General features: G+C 41.3%; 1 protein-coding gene across 1 annotated transcript in view; it reads right to left on the bottom strand.

Annotated features, from left to right (window-relative positions):
- The window catches only part of Pdss1 (decaprenyl diphosphate synthase subunit 1), a 44,609-nt gene extending 19,564 nt beyond the window's left edge, over nt 1-25,045 (bottom strand). Inside the window, exons 1-7 of the mRNA XM_045150084.1 lie at nt 24,929-25,045; nt 18,849-18,913; nt 18,330-18,450; nt 9,270-9,400; nt 4,449-4,590; nt 1,770-1,881; nt 1,560-1,669 (exon numbers count right to left, since the gene is read on the bottom strand). Coding sequence (XP_045006019.1) covers nt 1,560-1,669; nt 1,770-1,881; nt 4,449-4,590; nt 9,270-9,400; nt 18,330-18,450; nt 18,849-18,913; nt 24,929-24,985 — 738 coding nt within the window. The 5' untranslated portion in view covers nt 24,986-25,045. The remainder of the gene's footprint in view (nt 1-1,559; nt 1,670-1,769; nt 1,882-4,448; nt 4,591-9,269; nt 9,401-18,329; nt 18,451-18,848; nt 18,914-24,928) is intronic.
- Nucleotides 25,046-25,741: the final 696 nt, after the last annotated feature.

The raw sequence follows: 25,741 nt of genomic DNA, 5'->3' as shown, positions 1-25,741 counted from the left end.
GTTCGTTTGCAGTAACTGAAGGCCTTGACATGCCCATTCTCATTCTCTCTCTCTCTGTTTGCAAAAACTAAATTAATTAAAAAAATAAAAATTATGGCCATTCACACCAATAATCCCAGTCCTGTAGGGGGCAGAGATGGGAGAATTGCTCCAGGCTGGTGGGGGGGGGTAGGGGGTTGGTGGAGAGAGAGACACTCCATCTCAAGGTAATAAAGCAGAAGAGCAAGAGTGGAGGACACCTGACATTCTACTCTTGCCTGCACACAAATGACAAAAAAAGGCACTTGTAATTTCTTGGAAATTTAGACATAAAAGTCTTTCAATTACAAAAATGATGAAATAGCTAAGATAGTGGCCAGCTTGTTCTACATAACTCACATTCTTTGGGTTTCAATCAGATCTTTTTAGGATGTGTTGTCCTCATTCTTTTTTGGCACACAACTACACATGGGAAAAACAGAAACCTCGAAGGACTAAGCAAAGTTCCCCATACACTGTAATTATACTGAGTGTTCCAAGATAGCAATTGATACTTGAACTTAGTGTCCTTCCCTTCTTGTTGCTTTAATTACATGGGACTGTTGCTTGCCTATCTTTCTGTCCTGAATCTGCTAGTCTGAGATGCTCAGATGAACAACTGTTGTTGTTTGAGACAGGATTTCACTAGGTGTAGCTGAGGGTGGTCTGTAATTCATTCTGTATGTAGCTCCAGCTACCTTTCAATCTAAAATCCTCCTGCTTATACCTCCCAAGTGCAAGGAAGTATAGGCATACAACACCTACATGCCTATACTTCTTGTATTAAGACTTTTATGGAGACATTGTGTCTTATTCATGAACTAACAATGAATACCAGACTAAATATGCCAATGATTTAAATATTTAGATAATATTTAGATGTATAGTGAGAGGGAGGGGAAGAGGAGGAGGAGGAAGGAAGAAGACAAAGGAGGAAGTAAGAAAAAGTTATAATACTCAATCTATACTCAGAAGAATTATAGTTTACTTATAAGAGATATCGAGAAGATTTACTAGTTACGAAAAATTATAGAGAATACTAATAGAAAAGACATTTTTCTCCTGTGTAAATACTGATGTGATTTTTGCTGTGAGACCAGGGTTTCACTCTAGCCCAGGCAGACTTGAATCTCACTCTAAACTCACAAACATTCCTCCCTACGTCAGTCTCATGAATACTAGCATTAAAGACATGAGACACCACATCCAACTTTTCATAAATTTTAAAGGTGAAATTTCAGAAATTTGACAGTAACTGTCCTGAATGTTACATAGTTTAGAAATTAAACTGGGAAGTTTATTATTAGGTTTATTTTTGACTAATTCTTGGGAAATAAAAGATGAAAGAATATTGTGTGTCCACATACCAAATGAAGACAGTAGAAATCAAAACCACAGCAAGAATGGACTTGTTCCTCACTGACTCGGGGATTTTTGGACACTATTTTGAGATTCTCCCATGAAGTACTTTCTAGGAGAACTGGCTACCAAGAAATGGGTTTGGGCTTTTTTCAACTTGAAGAGAGACAGAACGTACATACTGCTTTACAACTGTTGGCTATGAGACTTGCAGTCTTGTTGAAGGTCTTTTCAAGGTAGTGAGCAATTCTTTCATTCTCATTTTCTTTTGATCCTAGCTGAAGAAATTCACCTATGAAGAAGGAGAAGGGTCACATGAGACCCATATGGATTCACTGTCTGGCTAAATACCAGGGTTTTGTAAAAAAGAATAACAGTAAGAATCAACCTACCACGCACCAAATCTTCAATAACTTGGGATAAAATAGTTGTAACAGCTATGTTTCCAATCCGTGCCAGAAGCATAGATGCTGCAGAAAGAATTAAATCTCCAGCAAGAACAGCCTAGAACAGGAAAAAAAAAAAAAAAAACCAACAAAAATAAATAAAAAAAACAAAACAACACTTTTCAGATGAAAGGGTCAGAGCTGGTCTAGTGATAGAGTTCAGTGGTAGAGCAGTACTTGTTGAGTGTGTACACCACGCACACGGGTCCCTGGCTAAAGCGAAACTCCAGACAGACCAATGAGCCAATGATGGAGCTGACGTGTCAGAAGAAAACTACCAAACAGGAAAGAGGTCATTCTTTTTTTGAGAGAGAAAGAGGCAGAGAGAGACACAGAAAGAGAATGGGCAAGCCAGGGCCTGTTCAGCCACTGTGAATGAACTCCAGACATGCGCACCCCCCTGTGCACTTGTGCAACATTGCACACTTGTGTCACTGTGTGTCTGGCTATGTGGGACCTGGAGATTTGAACATGAGTTCTTAGGCTTTACAGGCAAGTGCTTTAACCACTAAGCCATCTCTCTGGCCCAAGAGAGGTCATTCTTGATAATGTTTCTTCCTCTTCCTCAACAGAATCAAAGAGTAACCAGTTACAGATTTGGGTCATTGCTTGATGTGTTCTAGCTCTCAAGAGATCACCAAAGTTTTTATACAGATCATTAGGTAATCAAAACTTTCCCAAACTTCATTAATAATGATAAATTACAGCTGGATTACATGTTATAATAAACAGCACCTTCACATGCACATTACTCTGCAGAGTTAAAGATATATATGCTGGGCTAGAGAGATGGCTTACTGGTTAAGGTGCTTGCATGCAAAGTCCAAGGATCCAGGTTCGATTCTCCGGGTCCCAAGTAAGCCACATGCATAAGGTGGCACATGCATCTGGAGTTCATCGGCAGTGACTAGAGGCCCTGGCACACCCATTTGCACACCCATTTTCTCTCCCTCTCTTTCTCTGTCTCAAATAAAGAAAGAAAGAAATCTTTTTAAAAAAGATATATATGTTGTTATGTCTCCCAGTAACTGTGTTAGAATTGAAAGAAATTTTAATGCAAAGAATTTATTTTTGTCTAAATTCCCTTTCATATATAAGATTTAAACAACTGTAAGAAATTTACAAAAAAACATTTCTTAAATGTCTCCAGGATTGAGAGCACATTGGCCTATGTTAGCATTAGATATTTAAAATTAAGTCCAGGTTTTCTATACTTCAAAGATTCCTGTTTTTCATTAAATATTGAGTTATAAATCTGTTACAGGTACCAAATTGGCTTGAAAAGATACTTTATGTTCTGTTAACTTTATTACCTATATGTGCTGCTAAGTTTTTCACTACTAAGAAAGCATCTTACTGAAATTGAGACTTACTAAAATTGTGTTTTATTTTCAAGCTTTGAATGTTATAAACAGTTGAAAGCCAGTATTTTGGTCTTTGCAGGAGGTGGTGGGCACTTAAAAAAGCCTCTATAGCTCTGGTGGAATCATCATCCTCTTGACCCAGGGAAGTCATGAGGATCCCAGAGGTTGGAATTTTCTTTTTTGATACAGGGTCTCATGTATCATTTTGGCCTCAAATGTGTTATGTACCTGAAAATGACCTTGAACTTCTGATCCTCCTGCCTCCATCTCCTGAGTACTGGGATTACAGACAGGTGCAGGCCACCATACCCAGTTTCAACTTCATTTTCATTCTTCAACCCACAATTTATAAATCCTCAAACAAAAGTCCTTGTTTTACATACTGTCTTCAGGTAAGGCTAACAAAATAGGAAACAAAAATATACATAAAAATGGGCTGGAGAGATGGCTTAGCCCTTAAGGCATTTGCCTGCAAAGCCAAAGGACCTTGGTTTGATTTCTCCAGGACCCACGTTAGCCAGATGCACAAGGGGGTGCACACATCTAGAGTTCGTTTGCAGTGACTGGAGGCCCTGGCGTGCCCATTCACTCTCTGCCTCTTTCTCTGTCACTTTCTCAAATAAAAATACAGAAATGAATCAAATTTTATCATATTATCTGTGTTTTTTTAAAAAACAGGTAAATTTTTGTGGTAGAACACACTGTTCCCAAATTTTGGTTTTGCAGTTTTATTAGCTTTGACACTGTTGCTCATGAGTGAGACAGGTGCTTGAGACAAAGCTGGACATAGGCAACCTGAGCTCAGAAGTAAAACTCATGATTCCTCTGAGATACTCTTTCCAGGTTACCCACAAGAATCCCTTTCTGTACACTCAGAATTCCACATGAAATAGCAAATGATGAGAGATGCTAAGCTTTTTCCTTAAGGTATTTCTGTTGTCTATCAAATCTTTTTACAGAGACAGCATGAATACTTCTTTGAAATTCAGAAGACCATATTTGAGCAAGCACAGTTTACTTTCATGAGACAAATGTGAAAAGTAAATGCAACCTCCCAAAGGATGTGTTTTATAAGATTAAAACAGCCGGGCGTGGTGGTGCACACCTTTAGTCCCAGCACTCAAGAGGCTGACGTAGGAGGACCACTGAGTTCAAGGCCACTCTGAGACTACATAGTGAATCCTAGGTCAGCCTGGGTTAGAGTGAGAACCTACCTCAGGGGAAAAAAAAAGATTAAAACAGCAAAAAAAAGACACCATACCTTCTTTTCACCCCAGAGCTTGTTAGCTGTATGTTTTCCTCTCCGAGAACTGGCATCATCAATAACGTCATCATGAACCAGACTAGCAGTGTGGATCATTTCTGCAACCAAGGCTACAGAGCGCTGGCTGGCTTGCATATCCCTAATTAACAGAAAACAATACTTTTTAACAGGCAGCCTCCTAGAAGCTTCTCAGCAATTGCATTGTGTGACAACTGGGCATTAGAACTAGAATAAAGAATTTTTTTCTTTTTTGATTTTTCGAGGTAGGGTCTCACTCTAGCCCATGCTGACCTGGAACTCACTATGCAGTCTCAGGGTGGCCTTGAACTCAAGGTGACCCTTCTACTTCTACCTTCCAAGTGCTGGGATTAAAGGCGTGCATCACCACGCCTGGCTTAGAATAAAGAATTGTATTTCTCTAAGCAAAACTGTGTAAAAATGTTGCCTTTCCTACAAGGTCATTTCTATTACCAGGAAAACATTTTTTAAAACGATCTTGGGCTGGAGAGATGGCTTAGTGGTTAAGGTGCTTGCCTATAAAGCCTAAGGACCGATGTTCTGCTTCTGAGATCCCACATGAGCCAGACGCACAAGGCGACATATGCAACAAAGTGGAACATGCGTCTGGAGTTTGATTACAGTGGCGGGAGGCCTTGGCATGCCAATTCTTTCTCATAAAGAAAAATAAATCTAGAAACCCTGCCAAGATTTTGTGATGAATTCCAACTTAGGACATATGATCTCCACACTTTAGAGGGATAAGTATTTCACAGAAGCTTGCTCTACTGATCCTTACATCCAAGTTTCTAATTAGGTTACAGTTAAAATTTCAGGGTTACATGACAGGAAAAATTCATTATAGAATCAAGTATCAGGGCTGGGGATACGGCTGGCTCAGTGGGTGAAATTCTCTCTATTCAAGCCTGAGTATCTAAGGTTGGTCCTCCTCAGGCCCCACATAGAAAGCCAGCAGCTGTGGCCGACTTCAGTAGTCCCAGCACACTGATTGTGAGAAAGAGGTAGAGACCAGAGATTTGCAGTGAACAAAGCCAAGACTCAGCAGCAGACTGAGATCCAGAGAGAATCCCTACCTCCAATGAGGGAAAGGTGAGGACTGTCCTGAAAGGTGTCCTCTGACTCCGCATGTGTACACACACACACGTACATATGCATACACACATGAAAAAGAACTGAATGCCACTATGTTCAAAACTTTTATTACCATTTTAAATGTTGAATATGACATCAATTACTTTCATCCAACTCATATTCAACTTTGTGTTAAAAACCTAAGCCAGGCACGGTGGCACGTACCTTTAATCCCAGCACTCAGGAGGCAGAGGTAGGAGGAGTTCAAAGCCACCCTGAGACTACATAGAGATCATGCCTGAAAAAAACATAGGGGAATGCCTCCAGCTTCTTTTATTTTAGAAACAGAGCAAGTTCACAGTGTTACACAGGCTAGGCTTAAACTCCTGGACTTAAGCAACCTTCCTCCTTAAACCCTGCAAGAAGCTGGGACCTTAGTGTGTGCCATTGTACAAGCAGTGCTCATCCCAATTTCTCAGGCCCAGCAGCAAGTCATAAACAATGGCTTAACTATATAAATACCACAGGTGGTCACCACAGACTGTAAGCCAGCATGTGGGCGTCTGCTCTTCTAGCTTTAAGTATAATTTCAAAATGACATGCTTAGCTGGTTCTACTTACCTACAGCTTCAAACATCCCAATTGCTTTCAGCCCAGGAATTGACTGGAAAGTGTTCCTTATTATTTATAAGCATTCACAAGGAGGAAGAATTAAAAACCAAGAAACAGGGCTAAAGTGATGGCTCAGTGATTAAGGTGCCTTCTTGCAAAACCTAATGGCCCAGGTTCCATTTTCCAGTACCCAGATGCACAAAGTGATGTGTATCTGGCGTTTATTTGCAGTGGCAAGAGGTCCTGCCATATTCACTGTCTCTCAAATAAATTAATAAAATGTTTTAAAAAATAAGAAGTAGGACTGGAGAGATGGCTTAGCAGTTAAGGAGCTTGCCTGCTAAGCCTAAGGACCCATGTTCGACTCTCCAGATCCCATGTAAGCCAGATGCACAAAGGTGAGGTAAGCACAAGGTCACACATTCCCACTAGGTGGCACAAGCATCTGGAATTTGATTGCAGTGGCTGAAGCCCTGGCACATCAATTATCTCTCTTTCTCTTACTCTCTAGAATAAAAAAATAAAATAAAATGAAATAGAATGAGAAAAAAAAAAGTAGAGACAAATCATACAAAATCCACTTCAGGGCTGGAGAGATACCTCAGTGGTCAACAAGGCTTGCTTGCAAAACTTGCTGGCTGGGTTCAATTCCCGAGCACCTACATAAAGCCAGATGTGTGTTTTCTCTCTCGTTATACATAAACAAAAATCAAAGTACATCAGTAAAAGAGAAAATTTCTCAGATGATTTTTTTTTCCAGGTAGGATCTCACTCTAGCTCAAGCTGACCTGGAATTCACTATGGAGTCTCAGGGTGGCCTTGAACTCACAGCAATCTTCCTACCTCTACCTCCCGAGTGCTGGGATTAAAGGCGTGCGCCACCACACCCAGCTTTCAGATGATTTTTAAGAGCTTGCACTGATTCAATCAGTAAGACTCATATCTTGTTAGAAACCTACATACCTTCCAGACAAACATACTAGGCTCTACCTTCTTTGAATTGAAGGCACAGAAACAACTTTTCCAGTTGTTTTAAAAGGTAAATGTCTATTTTCTCAACTTGGTTTCAATCTAGTAAGATACACACTTCTTACTAACTGGTAGTAGAACTTACCTTAAAACAACTGTCAAGGCTTCTGGCCTTTCTCATGTACCCCTAAACTGGGATTTAGGGACAGCATTTCTAGTATCATAAGTGATGTCAGCAGGCAGTGGGCTCCCGCTAAAGGGAGGAAGTGCAATGGCCAGCACTCACTGAGGCACTAGCATTCATTTAGCTGAAGAGGGAAGACAGGAAGCTTGAGGCCCACCTGAGCTCATGATGAGACACCCTGCATCAAAACAACAAAATCTTTTTTTTTTTTTTTTTTTAACTTCTTAGTAAGGTGCCGGGGATTAAACCTAGAGCCTCCTGTGTGCTAGGCAAGCACTCTACCACTAGCTCCATCCACAGATATTTTTGAAATTCTATAAACTACATACATATACAATTATTATTATTTGGAATTGTTAAATTACCAATCAAATCAGAGTCTTGCTTAGGGTGCCACTGGGTAACTGTGACACAGCCACTACATCAGAGAACCTATCATATTTGAGGGGCTTTATAATTTTATTTGAGGGCTGGAGAGGTGGCTTGGTAGTTAAGGCACTTGCCTGCAAAGCCAAAGGGTCCAGGTTCGATCCCCTGTAGTACCCACATAAAGCCAGATGCACAAAGTTCGTTTGCAGTGGCTGGAAGCCCTGGAATGCCCATTGTCTCCTTTATCTGCTTTTCTTTCTCTCTCTAATAAACAGAATTTTAAAAAGATTAATTACAAAAAGGAACCATGCTTGTAGGAATTAATGTATACTAAAATCAGATTAGACAATACACACCAGAAATGTTGATGATGGTTGTCTGGATTAAGACATAGTTAACTTTATTTGATAAGCTTTTCCCTTTACAATTAAGTTTTTAAATTTTTTTATTTACTTGAGAGAGAGAGAGAAGAGGTACATCAGGGCCTCCAGCCATTGCAAATGAACTCCAGAGTGCATTTGGCTTACATGGGTCCTAGGTAATTGAACCTGGGTCCTTAGGCTTTATAAGCAAGTTCCTTAACTGCTAAGCCATCTCTTCAGCCCCTACAATTAATTTTTCTTCTTTTTTTTTTTTTTTTTGGTTTTTCGAGGTAGGGTCTCACTGTAGCCCAGGCTGACCTGGAATTCACTCTGTAGTGTCAGGGTGGCCTCGAACTCACGGCAATCCTCCTACCTCTGCCTCCTGAGTGCTGGGATTAAAGGCGTGCGCCACCACGCCCGGCCCAGTTCTTTTTCTTATTATATCTAAAGCTAATAAAATGTATAACATACCATTCTAAGAAATTAAAAATATAAACATTTTCTGCTGGGCATGGTGGTGTACGCCTTTAATCCCAGCACTCAGGAGGCAGAGGTGGGAGGATTGCCGTGAGTTCGAGGCCACCCTGACACTACAGAGTGAATTCCAGGTCAGCCTGGGCTACAGTGAGACCCTACCTCAAAACCCAAAAATAAAAAATAAAATATAAATAAACATTTTTCTACATTAGCAGTTCTCAACTAGTTGACTTTTTTCCACTGCAGAGGCATTTGGCAGTGTCCAAAGATATTTGGTTGCTACCACCCAGAGGGCCACAGAAGGTAGAAGCCAGAGATGCAGCTAAGGATGTCAAATTTGGCTTATAGGACATTTCTGCTGCTGTTTTCCAGACAAAGGCAGTGGTGTCCAAATGCTGGCTAAAGGGTCTCAGCAGAGGCACAAATGGACGCCAGATACATGGGCCAGTTCTGTCTGGCTTTATGTGGGTGTTGGGAAATTGAACCTGGGTTAGCAGTCTTTGTACGTAAATAATCATGGAGCTATCTCCTCAACCCCCCTCTTGGCTTTTAAGGGTTCCTTTAATGTTTTAAAATTTTATCTGCATTTCTTTAAAGATTTTTGTGCATGATGAAGGCTCTAGAAGGCAGGAATGTGTAAGGACTGCCATAATAATGGCAAAACTAAACTTCATCTTTGGATTATCTGCCCATGTATGCAAGGACTGAATGTATTACACCTCCCCCCCATCAAAAAAAAGTTTGAAAGTAACTCACCGGGAGTTATTATAATGAATATTACATGCGCGGGCCATGAGCACCACAATAATTGGTCGTAAGGCTTTTCCTTTTCCATCAAAATAGTACTCAGCCATTTCCTTAAGGTCTGTTGTAGATATGAACAGTTCCTGAAAAAGAGTTTCTTTTTGTCAATATGGCCTTATACAGAAAGTCAACAGGATTTCTTTTTACAAAACTTTGGTTTGATTTCAATATGTTTAAATATTTATTTTTTATTTGACAGAGAAAGAGGGAGGGAGAGAGAATGGGCATGCCAGGGCCTCCAGCCACTGAAAACAAACTCCAGATGTGTGCAACCCCTTGTGCATCTGGCTAACGTGAGTTCTGAAGAATTGAACCTGGGTCCTTTGGCATACAGGCAAATACCTTAACTGCTAAGCCATCCCTCCAGCCCTGATTTCAGTGTACTTATTTCAACTGAGAAATTCAGCACTAAATTAGACAACGTTCTCAACACTGTATGGCATAAAACTGCTGCCCTGCACGCTATAACAAAAAATGCCTGGCTTGGCCCTGACAGGTGTTACTGGCTCCACAGATGCCAGAGTAGGAGAAACCATTGGGAGCCCATGAACTCTGGGCTAATGACAGTTGGACAGCGGAAGAACAGGGAGATGGAGAGCAGCTTAAAAAATAGAGGAAGATGTGGTGTGGGGAGGTAATACTGCATACAAAGGACAGGATGGACAGCTGGGGAAAACCAGGTCAGAAGTCTGGCTAGGCCTTTTTTAGCAGAAAAGGTTCATGGAGGACAAGTCAGGCATGTTTGCTTGATTGTGAGAAGCTTCCCACTGAGGTGGGGCCTCAAATTATATTACAAAGACACAGTAACATGGCTCTGGTACAAAAACAGACATGCAGATCAATGAAATGGGATAAAAGACCCAGAATTAAACCCACATAGCCACAGTCACGACTTAACAAAGGTGTGAAAAACACACATGGCAGAAAAGGTAGTCTTTTTAAAAACACTACTGGGAAAACTGAATACCTACATGTAGAAGAACGAAACTAGACCCCCACCTCTCACCCTGTGCAAAACTCAACTCAAAACAAATCAAAGGCCTTAATGTAACACCTAAAATTCTGAAACAGTTAAGAGAAAAACATACAGGTAACACTTCAAGATATAGGCATAGGTAAGGCCTTTCTGAAAAGTACTATAATAGCTCAGAATATAATATTAACTTGACATATTAAAAAGCTTCTGCAGAGTTCAGAAAACAATTGAGTGAAAAGAAAACCCACAGAAAGGAAAAAAATATTTACCAGCTATACATGTGATGGTTGATACCAAGAATACATTAACAAGTTTAAAATACAACTTCCTCCAACATCCACATTAATACTACAAGTGGCAAAAAAAAAAAAAAAAAAAAAACCCATAAAAAAGTGGTCAACATCCAAATAGCACATGCTGTTCTCATTGGCAGACCACATACTTTTTTAATAGATACATGAAACCACTTCTAGGAATATGACCTGAAAGCAGAGGGGAAAGGAAACTAGTGAGAAGACGGAAAGAGTATGGGGGAGTAAATATGGTCAAAATATGTGACATATTTGATTTAAAAAAACGCATAAAATTAGAGGGGAGACTAGTTGAGGAATGGAGGACAATAGGAAGGGAAAAAAGATAAGATGAAAGGGGTGGACTATATATATGTATGAAAACATTTGTTTTGTACAAATAATACATATAAAAACCACAAGGCTGCAAAAACAAACAAAGCTCTGTAGTCTATAACTGCAATACTTCGAGACTGAAGCAAGAGGACTGCTATGAGTTCAAGGTTCATGCTTTGGCTACAAAGAGTTCATTCAAGGCCACGCTCTGCTCCAATAGTCAGACTGTCTATAAAAATAAAGGAAAGGAACAAAAAGGAAAGAAAATTTCAGCAGGTGATACAGTTGTAACCTTTTAAAGTTCACAAAAGGGGGCTGGAGAGATGGCTTAGAGGATAAGTGCTTGCCTGTGAAGCCTACAGACCCTGGTTCGAGGCTAGATTCCCCAGCATCTACGTTAGCCAGATGCACAAGGGGGCGCACACATCTCGAGTTCGTTTGCAGTGGCTGAAGTGCCTGGAGCACCCATTCTATCTCTCCCTCTCTCTCTGCCTCTTTCTCTCTCTCTCTCTCTGTCGCTCTCAAATAAATAAATAAAAATAAAATGTTTTTTAAAATAACATGCTTAAAAAAAAGTTCGCTAAAGGAGAGATTAGTGTGAGAGCAGGAAAAGGAGATGAGCTTTGAAGAAGACTGACAGCATTTGATTTGTGAAGAACCAAAGTCCCTTCATGGGTGTGTTCGTTGTATTTGCCACTAAGGGAACACTGAGAACCCAGCTAAGCTTGGGTGTACAGTACACTGGGCCACCTCTAATCCACTAGGTTAGTCACTCACTATATTAAAGACAGAGGTCACAAAGATAAGCATGGGAACCCTTGCCCATGAGACAATCAGAGTCTGGATGGGAAAAAGTAAACCAGTAATTGCAATTAGTACAAAATCATGTGATGGGGATGGAGGATGGCTTAGCGGTTAAGGCACTTGCCTGCAAAGCCTATGGACCCAGGTTCAATTCCCCAGTACCCCCATAAACCAGGTACACAAGGTAATGCATATGTCTGGAGTCATTTGCAATGGCTAGAGGCCCTTCAGTGCCCATTCTCTGTCTCTCTCAAATAAATATTAAATAAAATAGTGTGATGGATGTCACTGAAGTAAAGACAGCAAGACAGCAAACCTAGGAGCAAAAAGAGGAGTCTGGTTCATGCTGAGAGAGAGAGGGTAAGAGGGGCACAAGGTATGGAGGTTTCCTATGGCAGTGGAAATGAGGACAAGAGACGGAGTGCAAGGTCAGAGAGAGAAAGGACAGGGGTGACCCTCATGGGGGCCATTCCTGAGTTTCTAGGTGGTAACTTCAATAACCAGGGTACCAGGAGGAAAAACTACTTGCAGAGGAAAAGAGAGTTTCTTTCTTTCTTTCTTTTTTTTTCCCCCAATTTTTATTAACCTTTTCCATCATTATAAAAAAATATCCCATGGTAATACCCTCCATCCCCCCAATTTCCCCTTTGAAATTCCATTCTCCATCATATACCCTCCCCATCTCAATCAGTCTCTGTTATTTTGATGTCATGATCTTTTCCTCATCTTATGATGGTCTTGGGTAGGTAGTGTCAGGCACTGTGAAGTCATGGATATCCAGGCCATTTTAAGTCTGGAGGGAGCACATTGTAAGGAGTCCTACCCTTCCTTTGGCTCTTACAGAGAATTTCAAACATAATAGACATAATCATGGAAACTTCATGGAGTAGCCTGCTAAGCAGTTAGTTGTACAGGCTCTGGAGAGATAATCCAAACTGGAATTGCTACTTAGGAGTCTAAAGTACAGAAGTGAATACAGAGCCAGGCATGGTGGTGCACGCCTTTAGCCTCTAATCCCAGCAGTCGGGAGATTGCTGTGATTTCAAGGCCATCCTGAGACTACATAGTAAATTCCAAGTCAGTGAATTCTGGGCTGGAGTGAGACCCTACTTCAACTCCCCTCTCCCAAGGAAGGAAGGAAGTGAGAGAGGGAGGGAAGGAGGAAGGGAGGAAGGCAGGCAGGCAGGCAGGTAAAGACACATGGGTGGGGCAAGCTGCCAGATGTGAAATAACACCACAGCTAAAGGGGCTGGGATGGAAGAGATAAAGAACTCACAAACAGGATGGCCTAAAGGACCTGTGAAGAAGACAAATATAAGCCAGGCATGGTGGCGCAAGCCTTTAATCCCAGCACTCAGGACGCAGAGGTAGGTGGATTGCCGAGAGTTCAAGGCCACCCTGAGACTACATAGTAAATTCCAGGTCAGCCTGGGCTAAAGTAGATCCTACCTCGAAAAACCAAAAAGAAGAAAAATATGGAAGCTAAGGGAACAAAGTTTTAAAGGGGGGTGAGCACCAGTGTCCTATACTGAAAAGAACCAAGGAAGAGAAAAACAGCTTCACTTCAAGTGGTGAAAAGAAACCACTGGCAAGCTGGTCAAAGACAAACTAATAGGAAAGTATGAATGGGAATTTCAACATACGCTATGAAAAGATCAAACATAAGAATTCAGGGTACATTAGAAGGAAAAGAATTTTACTCCAAAGACACAGTAGGCGTTTTCAACAAAGTCACAGAAGAAAACCTCCCCCAAATTGGGAAAGAGCCACCAATGCAGATACAGGAAACCTTTAGAACACCAACCAGACAAAACCTGGAAAGAAACTCTTCCCACCATATTATAATTAAACTACCAAACATACAAACCAAAGAAAAAATATTGAAAACAGTTAAGAGAGAAAAATCAAGTTACCTACAAAGGCAAGCCCATCAGAATCCCAGCAGATTACTCAACAAGAAAAGCCAGAAGGGCTTGGAGCGATGTATTCCAAGTTCTGAAAGATAACAACTGTCAACCAAGGTTACTTTATCCTGTAAAGCTATTCATTCAAACAGATAGAGAAATAAGGACATTCCATGACAAAAGCAGGCTAAAGGAGTATTTGAAGACAAAACCAGCTCTACAGAGAATACTTGAAAGAATCCTCCATGCTGAAGGGAAAGAAAAGCACACATATAAGGAACCTGGAAAAAAACAAACAATACTCAAGTACTAGTTAACACAAGACAGCAAAGGTAAAACTGGAAGAATTACAAAAAAAAAAAAAAAAAATGAATACACACCTTTCAATAATATCTTTTAATATCAATGGCCTCAATGCCCCAACCAAAAGACATAGGTTTGCAGACTGGGTTAAGCAGGATCCTTCAATTTGTTGCCTCCAAGAAACTCACCTCTCTACAAAGGATGGACACTATCTGAGGGTGAAAGGTTGGAAAAGGGTGTTTCAAGCAAACGGGCCAAGAAAATAAGCAGGGGTTGCTATCCTAATATCTGACAAGGGAGACTTCAGTCCAACATTAGTTAGGAAAGATAAGGAAGGTCACTTTATATTGATTAAAGGCACACTTCAACAGGAGGACATTAAAATCCTAAACATATATGCACCTAACATGGGGGCTCCCAACTTTATCAAACAAATGCTATCAGAATTAAGGTCACAGATAACACCAAACAAAGGGCAATGGGAGAGTAATGTAAAGGGACAAGAGTGGGACTTACTTATTTGAACTTATTTATTTGGCTTATGGAACTGAACCTGGGTCCTTTGGCTTTGCAGACAAGTGCCCTAATGGCTAAGCCATCTCTCTAGCCCAGGACAGAATACTGGGGTGGATGGATGGATGGATGGACGGACGGAAGGAAGGAAGACAGATAGTCATAAGGTCAGAGTGGTTTCAATAAGGTAGATAAGGGCTGAAGGGATGGCTTAGCCATTAAGGTGTTTGCCTGCAAAGCCAACAGACCCGGGTTTGATTCCTCAGGACCCACATTAGCCAGGTGCACAAGGGGGCGCATGTGTCTAGAGTTTATTTGCAGTGGTTAGAGGCCCTGGTATAGCCATTCTCTCTTTCTGTCTGGCAAATAAATAAGTAACTTTTTTAAAAAAGGTAAGCAAACTGGATATGGTAGCACATGCCTATAATCCTAGCATTAAGGAACCTGAGGCAGATGGATCATGAATACATGGCCAGCCTTTGAGGAATACATAGAAATTCAAGAACAGCCTGGGGGCTACATTCTATATACATAGTGAGGATGCCTACAAAAGGTAAAAGTAAAAAAAAGGAAGTCGGTGGCACATCCTAGGAATCCCAGCACTCAGAAGGCAGGAGATGACGGTCCTGCGGTACTGTTGTGAGACCCAGTGTGCTAGGATCTTGTGAAACATGAGAACTCCGAATGGGAGGGAACAGGGTCGGGGGGATGTGCGATTGCTGACAAAGGGACATATGAATATTTCAGGGCAGCAGGATTTATTTTTAGTGCCATCAGCTTATGGACACAGAGGCATGTTCTAGGGCCTGTATGCTCAGGTATGGGACACTGTGACAAGCTCAAGGGACAGGCCTACCACAACTCTAAACCCATGCAGAGAACACCAACTACGTAAGGCTTTAGGTGAGAAGAAAGCCACTGTGGGGGCAGTTGAGCAATGACGTTCAGAATTAGAGAGGGAAAATAGTCACAGGTGTCACGGTGCAGTCCCTGGAGGTTTCCAGTTTCAGAAGGTCACAAAGTGAGCAAAACAGTATGCAATGTTATGAGAGTAAAAGTACAATAAGAGGGAGTAAGAATGATGATCAAGAGAACAGTGGGTTCCTAGATCCAAGAACAGGGTGACTATTTTTGTCTTAATTTCCTTTTTTTTCCCCGAGGTAGGGTCTCAGACTGACCTGGAATTCCTCAGGGTGGCCTCTTTAACTCACGGTGATCCTCCTACCTCTGACTCCTGAGTGCTGGGATTAAAGGTGTGCACCACCATGCTGGCTGTTTTGGACTTCTTTTTATAGGTATAGAGGAGCTGGTTATGAGGAGGCAGTTTGGGTGGTTGTTTTGATTGACAGGTTTACAGTAAGTAGGCTTTTCTCTATCATGCATGTCCATTCTCATGATGCATCTGATTTTTTTTTAAAGATTTTTTATTTTTATTTTTTTATTTGAAAGACAGAATGGGCACATCAAGGCTTTCAGCCTCTGCAAACAAACTTCAGATACATGTGCCACCTTGTGCATCTGGCTTAATTGGGTCCTGGGGAATCAAACCTGGGTACTTTGGCTTTGCAGGCAAATGCCTTAACCACTAAGCCATCTCTCCAGCCCTGATGCATCTAATTTTAAACTATGTACACCCAATTCTGCTCAGACATAAAATGATAAATATGGGCTGGGTATGGTGGCACACGCCTTTAATCCCAGCACTCGGGAGGCAGAGGTAGGAGGATCACTATGAGTTTGAGGCCACCCTGAGACTATACAGTGAATTCCAGGTTAGCTTGGGCCAGAGTGAGACCCTACCTCAAAAAACCTAAAAAAGATAAATATGGAACTATATTAGTTACTTTCTTGTTGCTGTGACCAAATAACTGATAAAAAGCAACTTAAGGAAAAAACAGTTGGAGGTTGCAGTCCAACGGGGTTGGGAAAGCATGGTGGCAGGAGTTATGAGGCAGCTTGTCATATTCAGTCCACAGCGAGGGCACAGAGTGAAGAATGCTGCTGCTCAGCTTCTCCTTTTCCCTTATGCAGTCCAGAACCCCAGCCCATGGAATGGTGCTGCCCAGTTAGAGTGGGTCTCCCCACTTAATTAACCTCATCTGGAAAATCCCTCAAACACAGACATTTGTATCCATGGTGATTCTAAATCCCATTGAGTTAGCAAGCAGAGATTAACCATCAGAGGGATTATCTTAAAAATTCACTCAGGGTGGCAGAAGTAGAAAGTGACTTTTGCTGGGCATGGTGGTGCACACCTTCAATCCCAGCACTCGGGAGACACAGGCAGAATTGCTGTGAGTTCAAGGCCACCCTGAGACTACAGAGTGAATTCCAGGTTAGCTTGGGCTAAAGTGAGACCCTTGAACCCCCCCCCCCCAAAAAAAAGGTGGCTTTCCTTCCTGGAAAGTTGTAAATGCCTAGAATTATCAAGAGCACATTCTAAATTGCTATTTTATTCTGGTTTCACTTAAAAATAAAAAAGGATAACTTGACTCAACTGGGCTATTAACAAGTCTTAGACAGGCTCCTGAAGCAAACGATGGAATAGCTGCAAGCTGAGTGGACCCCTGGTATGTGCTTCATTGATTCTCAGAATATTGCACTCAGCATATGTCCTCATTACTGGACTTCATTTTGATACTCATTTATCTTTCCTTCATAGTACCCTTTACTTTTAAAGGGTTTATGTGTTGAAAAACTGCTGTGACCTTTTATGATCTGTACATAATGTAGAAAAAAACAGTAAAATACTTGGAAAAAAAAGAAAACAAAATTCACTCAGACATGCATGCACCCCAAACCAGTTCAAGCCAGATCAGCCCAAACTTTTGATCTCAGATATATCTGGGAACAAGTTTGAGTAGAAATGGGATATTACCAAAAAGTTGTTAAGAAGATTAACTTACTTCTATTGTTTGGAGTAGTGTGCACATGTACCTTGAATGGGAGAGTGGTCCCAGGTTGCCAACATGTTGCCAGGGGCATTGTTAGGAAAGGGGTGTGTTTACTACCAGAGTCAAGTGGTGCTGCAGGCTCCTAAGACATTCCCTATGTTTGCCTGTCTCGGGGATGGGTATGAAGAGAGACGGTAGACAGCTCACTAAACAAGTCTGTGCTAACTGCACCATTTCTTCAGTTTTCCAACTTTGCAGGAACATCTTTCTGGACAGGAACATGTATTCCAGAGTGCTCAGCACCAGTCTGCACACAGCTATTGCTAGGAAACATCTGAAACTTGATGTACGCAGACCAAGTTGGCAATGGCATTATTGTTTTGTTGTTTTTGATACTGTAGCTCTATCTAGCTTGGAATGCAATATAGACCAGATTGACCTTGTGCCTCAGCTTCCAGAGTGCTGGGATTACAGAGTTAGTCACCATGAAATGAAAGTACTGCTTTTTTGCAATTCTTTTTTTTTTAAAATTATTTATTTATTTATTTGAGAGCAACAGACACAGAGAGAAAGACAGATAGAGGGAGAGAGAGAGAATGGGCTTCCAGCCTCTGCAAACGAACTCCAGATGCATGCACCCCCTTGTGCATCTGGCTAACGTGGGACCTGGGGAACCGAGCCTCGAACCGGGGTCCTTAGGCTTCACAGGCAAGCGCTTAACTGCTAAGCCATCTCTCCAGCCCTTTTTTGCAATTCTAAAATGTACTAAGTTTCAGCAAAGTAAAACATCATTTCACAGCACAATCAAAAAACTTACCTTTCGCTGGGTGTGGTGGCGCACACCTTTAATCCCAGAGGCAGAGGTAGGAGGATCACCATGAGTTCAAGGCCACTCTGAGACTACAGAGTAAATTCCAGGTCAGCCTAGGCTAGGGTGAGACCTTACCTCAAAAAAACCAAACCAAACCAAAACAAAACAAAAAACCCCTTACCTTTCTAATGTCTTCATACAGACCTTTCAAGTCTCTCCAACCAAGCTTAAAGGGATCAGCATATTTCTGACCACTCTGTGCTTTACTACAACAGCACACAGCTGGTGCCTTCTGATGAAACCTGAGATAAGTGAAAATGCACATGACTCCATTTTAAATATTACATGCACACACATACATATATGCAGATGATAAGAGTTAAGCCCAAAGATTTGCTCAAATTTAAAAATGAATCTGAAATGGTCATTATACTTTAGAAAGACACAGAACTCTAGTTTTGCTAAATGATGCATTAATGGATCACTTTTACAAATAACCAACATCAAAGAAAGACTATGCTCATTGTATTATGTTCAAATTTTATGATAATCTTATTTTTTGGAACATCAGAGCTCGTGTGATGCAGACATTATGGCATTTCCTTCAAAAACTACTTGTTGGCCTCGCCCACCAAACTTTAGGAATTCACTAGCAATAGAATTAATTACCTACTATTCCCAATATGGAGGATAAACTTACTGTGATATACTATGCACATTTGGAAAGGCAGATGTTAAATTCTTCACAAGATTAAAATAGGGTATCTATAAAATAAAAGTATCAAGAAACTTGTAAGAATATTCCTGGAAAAACTTGCTCCTAACAAGAAATACCCCCACAACTCATCATGAACATTACCCTACTCATCTATAGGTAATTGTAAACTTTAGAAAAAGGGTAGTTTAAGTTTCTTTACCATAGAAAGTATAGATAAGACTAAAGCAGAAGCCAGGCCTGATAGCATAGGCCTGTAATCCAAGCTGCTTGGGCAAATGAGGCAAAAGGGCCACAAGCTCAAGGCCTGCTTGAACTATGGAGTGAGTTCAAGGACAACCTAGGCAATTTGAGACCCTAAGTCAAAATAAAAAAAAAAAAAAAAAGAGGCTGAGAATAGGGGTCAGCAGAAGATTACTTAGGTTTAATCCCCAGCATTGCAAAAATATGTCCCCACAAGAAAAAAATAAAAATAAAAAACAGAAAATCCATTCCCCCAGTGAAAGTCATCTTCCTTATTCATATTATCTACTTTTCTAAGCAGAAAAGCAGCTGAAAAACAATTTATGGGCTAGAGTGATGGCTTAGCGGTTAAGGCGTTTGACTGTGAAAGGTAAGGACTCATGTTCGCTTTCTCTCCAGATGCCACATAAACCAGACACACAGCACAAAGTCGCACAAGCGTACTAGGTGGTGCAAACATCTGGAATTTGACTATAGTGGCTAAGGTCCTGGTGTGCCAATTCTCTCTAAAAATCAACAAATGTTTCCATTTAACTAAGAGGAAAAAGAGCCATTCGATCTGCCTTTCTCTCTCACTCTCTCTCAGATAAATAAAAATAAAATATTTTGAAAAAAGGGGAAAAGATTTTTAATTAATTATTTGTTTTGAGAGAGAAAGAGGCATATATAGAAAGAATGGTCATGCCAGGACCTCTATCCACTGCAAACGAACTCCAGACACATGTGCCACCTTGTGCATCTGGCTTATGTGGGTGCAGGGAAATTGAACTTGGGTCCTTACACTTCGCAGGCAAATGCCTTAACCACTAAGCCATCTCTCTAGCTTGGGAAAAAGATTTTAGTACTAAAGAAGGAATTTACATTTACATGAACACTGCCTATGTTGCTACTGTTATTAATCACATTTTTGAAATGGTGCTTCTAAGTCATGCTTTCTTTTTTTTATTTTTGGTTTTTCGAGGTAGGGTCTTGCTTTAGCCCAGGCTGACCTGGAATTCACTATGTAGTCTCAGGGTGGCCTCCAATTCAGGCTCCTCCTACCTTCCCCTCCTGAATGCACAGTTTAAAGGTGTGTGCCACCACACCTGGCCTTAAGTAATGTTTAAAAACCCACACAAGGGCTGGAGAGATCGGTGAGCATGTGTGTGCATTAGCTAAATGTCAATGTCACTCTATGCCATATTCTCCAAAACAAGATCTCACTGAACCTAGAGATCACAGGTTCAGCTAGATTAGCTACCTAGGGAGCCTGAGGGCTTCCCTGCCTCCCAAGAGCTGGGAATGCAGACACTTGCCACCAGGGCCCAGCATTTTGTATGGATCTTGGGACCCTAAACTGAGGTCCTTTACCTACTGAGTCTACATCCCCAGCCCTCAGTGGTACTTCCTGATAATATGATCAGTGATCAAAGAATCAGTTGGAGGCCAGCCTGGTGGCACATGCCTTTAATCCCAACACTTGGGAGGCAGGCATAGAAGGATCACCCAGAGTTTCAGGCCACCCTGAGATTACATAGTGAATTCCAGGACTGCCAGGGCTAGAGTGAGACTCTACCATGAAAAAACAAACACACACAAAAGAATCAGTTGGGTATGGTAGTACACACATATATTTCTCATACCAGGGAGGTAGAGGAAGGAGAATCACAAGTGCTTAAAGTTTGCCTGGGAGGGCTACAGAGATGGCTTAGTGGTTAAGGCATGTGCCTGGGAAGCCTACGGACCCAGGTTGAATTCTCCAGGTCCCACAGAAGCCAGATGCACAATGGTAGCACATGCATCTGGAGTTCATAGAGGCCCTGGCATGCCCATTCTCTCTCTCCCCATTCTCTAATAAATAAAAATAAAATCTTTTTAAAACTTTTTTTAGTCGTTGTTATTTTTTTATTTATTAGATACACAGGGACAGAGGGAGGGAGAGAGAGAGATAGAGAATGGGTGCGCCAGTGCCTAGGGCAACTGCAAAAGAACTCCAGAAGCATGAGCCACAATGTGCACCTGGCTAACATGGGATCTGGAGAACTGAACCTAAGTCCTGAGGCTTCACAGGCAAGTGCCTCAATTGCTAAGCCATCTCTCCAGCCCTAAAACATTTTTTTAAAAAGTCCTTTTATAAAAAAAACAAAAGTAGCCGGGCATGGTGGCACACGCCTTTAATCCCAGTACTCGGGAGGCAGAGGTAGGAGGATTGCCGAGAGTTCGAGGCCACCCTGAGAATACATAGTGAATTCCAGGTCAGCCTGAGCTAGAGTGAGACCCTACTTTAGAAAACAAACAAACAAAAAACCCAACAAACAAACAAACAAACAAAAAACCCCAAAAGTTAGTCTGGGACATATGAGGCTGCATCTCAAAAAAAAAAGGCAGAGATCAAAGAACATCAGTATACCACTTCTAAGAAATTCAGAGGTAACAAATACAAATTACAACAATTAATGATTAATGAACATTACTACTGTGTGTCATAAACTGTGGAGGGCAGCTATAAGATAACACACTGCTAATCTTTAAGAATTCAGGGATTTAAAAAATTACTAATTTACTAATCCAATATGGTAAGTAAGGGATTTTATATAAACTATTTGAAGAAAGTATTTTGACAAAAAAGATGAATGCAGCACAATAAAAATAAAATAGAAGTACTTTTTAATAAGCTAGGTGATTTAAAAAATCATTTCAAGGAGCCAGGTATGGTGGCACATGCCTTTAATCCCAGCACTTGGGAGGCAGAGGTAGGAGGATCACAGTGAGTTTGAGGCCCCCCTGAGACTACTACCTCATAAAACCATATATAAAATAATAATTTCACAGAACCTCACAACTACCTAAACAGTTAGGGAACTTGGAGTCCAGAAAAGTCAAGCCTGGAAAACTAATCTGCAAGCATGTTTATAACATAAAAAAGCACCTTCAGAATTGTGTGTATTATAAGATGTCACTAAATATTTTTAAGCACACAGACATGGAACACATATACAGGACAGGGTTTGAAAATAAAAGTAGTTATTCTGGACAGGGTGTGATGGCACATGCCTTTAATCCCAGCACTTGGGAAGCTGAGATAGGAGGATTGCCTTGAGTTCAAGGTTAACCTTGAGAATACAGAGTGAATTCCAGGTGAGCCTGGGCTAGAGGTAGATACTACCTCAAAAAAACAAAAACAAAAATTTCTACTTAATTAAAAAAAAAGATTTAAAACCATAGGGAGAAAAAGTAGTCATTCTGTAATAAAAACTTATTTTTCTGACTTTGCTCTACTAAAGATGTATTCCTTTAGATGTATTAAAATGACGGTAAATGTTCACTCTGCCAAGTATGGTCCAATAAGACTGAAGTCTATTTTCTCTACCATAGAACAAAGTACATTTATGACATCCAGGCAATTACAATTTCCTGGGGGTGTAGAGCAATAATTCTCCCTTTGATTTACCATTATGATAACACACCTTATTTTTTTTGAGCCAAGATCTCACTATGTAGCCCAGGCTAGTCTTCAACTCATGACAATCCTCCTGTCTAGGACCTTCAGGTACTGGGATAACAGACATGTGCAACCAAAGAATAAGGATACTCTTTTTTCTTTCTTTCTTTTTTTTTTTTTTTAAAGGCAAAGTCTCACTCTAGGCCAGGCTGACCTAAAACTCACTCTGTAGCACAGGCTGACCTTGAATTCATGGTGATCATCCTACCTCAGCCTCTGCAAGTGCTGGGATTACAGGCATGTCCATCATGCCCACTTAATGTGGACATATTAATGAGAATATACATACTCAGTTTAAGATCTGCTGACCTTCCTTTGAGCTGGAGAGAAAGGGTGAAGTGACCTAGTCAATTAACACTGGGCACCCTTTACCACTAGCACTTAACTGATGTTAGAAGCCTTTGGAGGACAGAGTGTGGCTCAAATCTCAACAATTTCTCACTAGGACCTTCTGTGGCTGACCTGGAATTCACTATGGAGTCTCAGGGTGGCCTTGACCTCATGGTGATTCTCCTACCTTGGCCTCCCGAGTGCTGGCATTAAAGGCGTGCGCCACCACGCCCGGCTTTCTGTGACATTTTTAACCACAACTGTTCATGGGGAGATGTGGAAATTACTATGGAGAAAGCAGTATACATAAAGCATTTAGCTCAAAGCCTAGTATAGAGTGTACACTTTATTTTCCAGTGCTGGGATAAATAGAGTTTCACCGATGCTAGACAGGCACTCTACTATTGAGCCATACTCTCAGCTCCACAGCAAAATTTAAGAGTGAATTACACACCCTCAGCTCCACAGTATATACTCAAGATATTATCTATCCAAATTAAGTTACATTCTGTTTAAGAGTACCTCCAGGCAGTGTTTATCAAAGCAAGATAAGAGATCTAAAGACAGCAAGCTACTCAAAGTTGGCAGAGCAACTACTACTGTAGTTCATAGCTAATAGAGGCAAGTTTCCCACTTCCAGTTTTGGTTCCTCTTTTTATATCACTATCTCCCAGAAAGTCAACTCTGTCTCTTAAGAATTTACTTTTTTGGGAGGTGGGGAATCAGGGTCTCATCTCATTATGTATCTGAGGATGACCTTGAATTCCTGATCCTCCTGCCTCTACTTCCCAAATTCTGGGATTACAGGACTGTCTGTTGAAGAATTTACTTTTTTTTTTTTTTTTTTTTGGTTTTTCAAGGTAGGGTCTTACTGTAGCCCAGGCTGACCTGGAATTCACTGTGTAGTCTCAGGGTGGCCTTGAACTCATGGTGATCTTCCTACTTCTGCCTCCCAAGTGCTGGAATTAAAGGTGTGCACCACCACGCCCGGCAATAATTTACTTTTAAAAAAATTATTAAATTATATTTATTTATTTTAAATTTCTGTTTATTATTTTTATTTATTTATTTGAGAGTGATAGACAGAGAGAGAAACAGGCAGAGAGAGAGAGAGAGAGACAATGGGCGCACCAGGGCCTCCAGCCACTGCAGACGAACTCCAGATGTGTGCGCCCCCTTGTGCATCTGGCTAACGTGGGTCCTGGGGAACTGAGCCTCGAACTGGGGTCCTTAGGCTTCACAGGCAAGCGCTTAACCGCTAAGCCATCTCTCCAGCCCCAAATTATATTTACTGAGGGAAGTACAGAGCCAAAGAAAGGCACCCACATAGGTAGAGATCCCCGTGGTGGGCTTGGGAAAACCATGGAAAGAAAAGAGAGAAAAGAGAGTTCAAGGAGCTCTTGTCATATGGGGAGCTGAAGGGGGTAATGAAACCCATGTGGAGAGTAAGGGATAGGGGGCTTTCCCAGCTGAGCCTGAGCTAAGCCAGACCAAAAAAGAAAAAGAAAAAAAAAACAGCTGGAAGTTTCCAGGTGATCAGAGAGCCTGCCCTGCCCTTGCAAAGGTATTTGTAACCTTATAGTGGTGGGCTGTCTTCTAGCTCAGTAAAGAATTTACTTTTTTTTTTTTAAATTATTGTTTTGAAGCAGGGTCTCACTCTAGCTAGGCTGGCCTGGAACTCACTCTGCAACTCATGCTGACCTTGAACTCATGGTGATCCTTCTACCTCAGCCACTGGAATGCTAGGACTAAAGGTGTGTGTCACAATGCCAAGCTTGGAATCTACATTTTAAAATATAAGTGAAAATGCTCAGTAAGAACCAATGACAAAGTTGGGTGTGCTGGCTCATGCCTATTGTCCCAGCTTCACCAGGCAGCCTAAGGCAGAAGGATGGCAGTATGTTTGAAGCTAGCCTGACCCAGAAGGTGATATCCTGTTTAAAGACAGCAAGCAAGCAAGCACAAACCCAATACAACCAAAGACATGAAGTGACTTAGCATGATCACATACACTCTGGTTTTCTTTTACAGCAGCACTCCTGAAGAAGTTCAGAGTATGCACAAGCATCAGAAGTTAGAGCTGTGTGAAGACTCACACGACTTAATTACTGCAGCTCTTGTCCTCAAGGTCTTGGGGCCCTGAGAGGTCTGAAGTAAGCAAAACACACATGCTTGAAGCACATACCAGAATGCTATAGTGTAAAATAGTACTAACACATTCAGTCCCTCTTTATATTCAAGGAGGTAGAAATGGAAGCCATGAGGCTGATTCTCTCCAGAAAAGCACCTTACAATAACTAGTGGACACCAATTTCAACAAGTACCATCCAAGGAAAGAATTCTCAGTGACATCACATGGTGGGTGCATCTATCTCTTCTAATAATGTGTGCGTTTGTGGGGCTAGAAAACTCTCAAGTCTTGGGCTGGAGAGATGGCTTCGTGGTTAAGGGGCTTGCCTGCAAAGACAAAGGACCCAGGTTTGATTCCCCAGGACCCATGTAAGCCAGATGCACACAGTAGCACATGCATCTGGAGTTCATCAGCAGTGGGTGGTGGCCCTGGTGCACCCATCCTTTCTCACTCTCAAATAAATAAAAAACAAAACATTTTTTAAAAGATCTTTAAAAAAATCCAAAGTCTGCAGAGACAATATTGGAATGGATCCCTGCAAAGCCATCCTCTCCTAAGACTGTTTTCCTAATTGCTTTCTACCTCTTATATGTTATTCTTCCTTCATTATGTAGGCCAGCTAACATTTCCTTTCCAAGCTTTTCTGGATGATAACAAGTGATACGGTATGCATCCCCTTTGGTACAAAGTGGA

The sequence above is a fragment of the Jaculus jaculus genome, chromosome 5, assembly GCF_020740685.1.
Source record: "Jaculus jaculus isolate mJacJac1 chromosome 5, mJacJac1.mat.Y.cur, whole genome shotgun sequence".
Taxonomy (NCBI): Eukaryota; Metazoa; Chordata; class Mammalia; order Rodentia; family Dipodidae; genus Jaculus; species Jaculus jaculus.
Note: the sequence above shows the minus strand (reverse complement) of the source record. Positions and strands in the feature narration are given on the sequence as shown.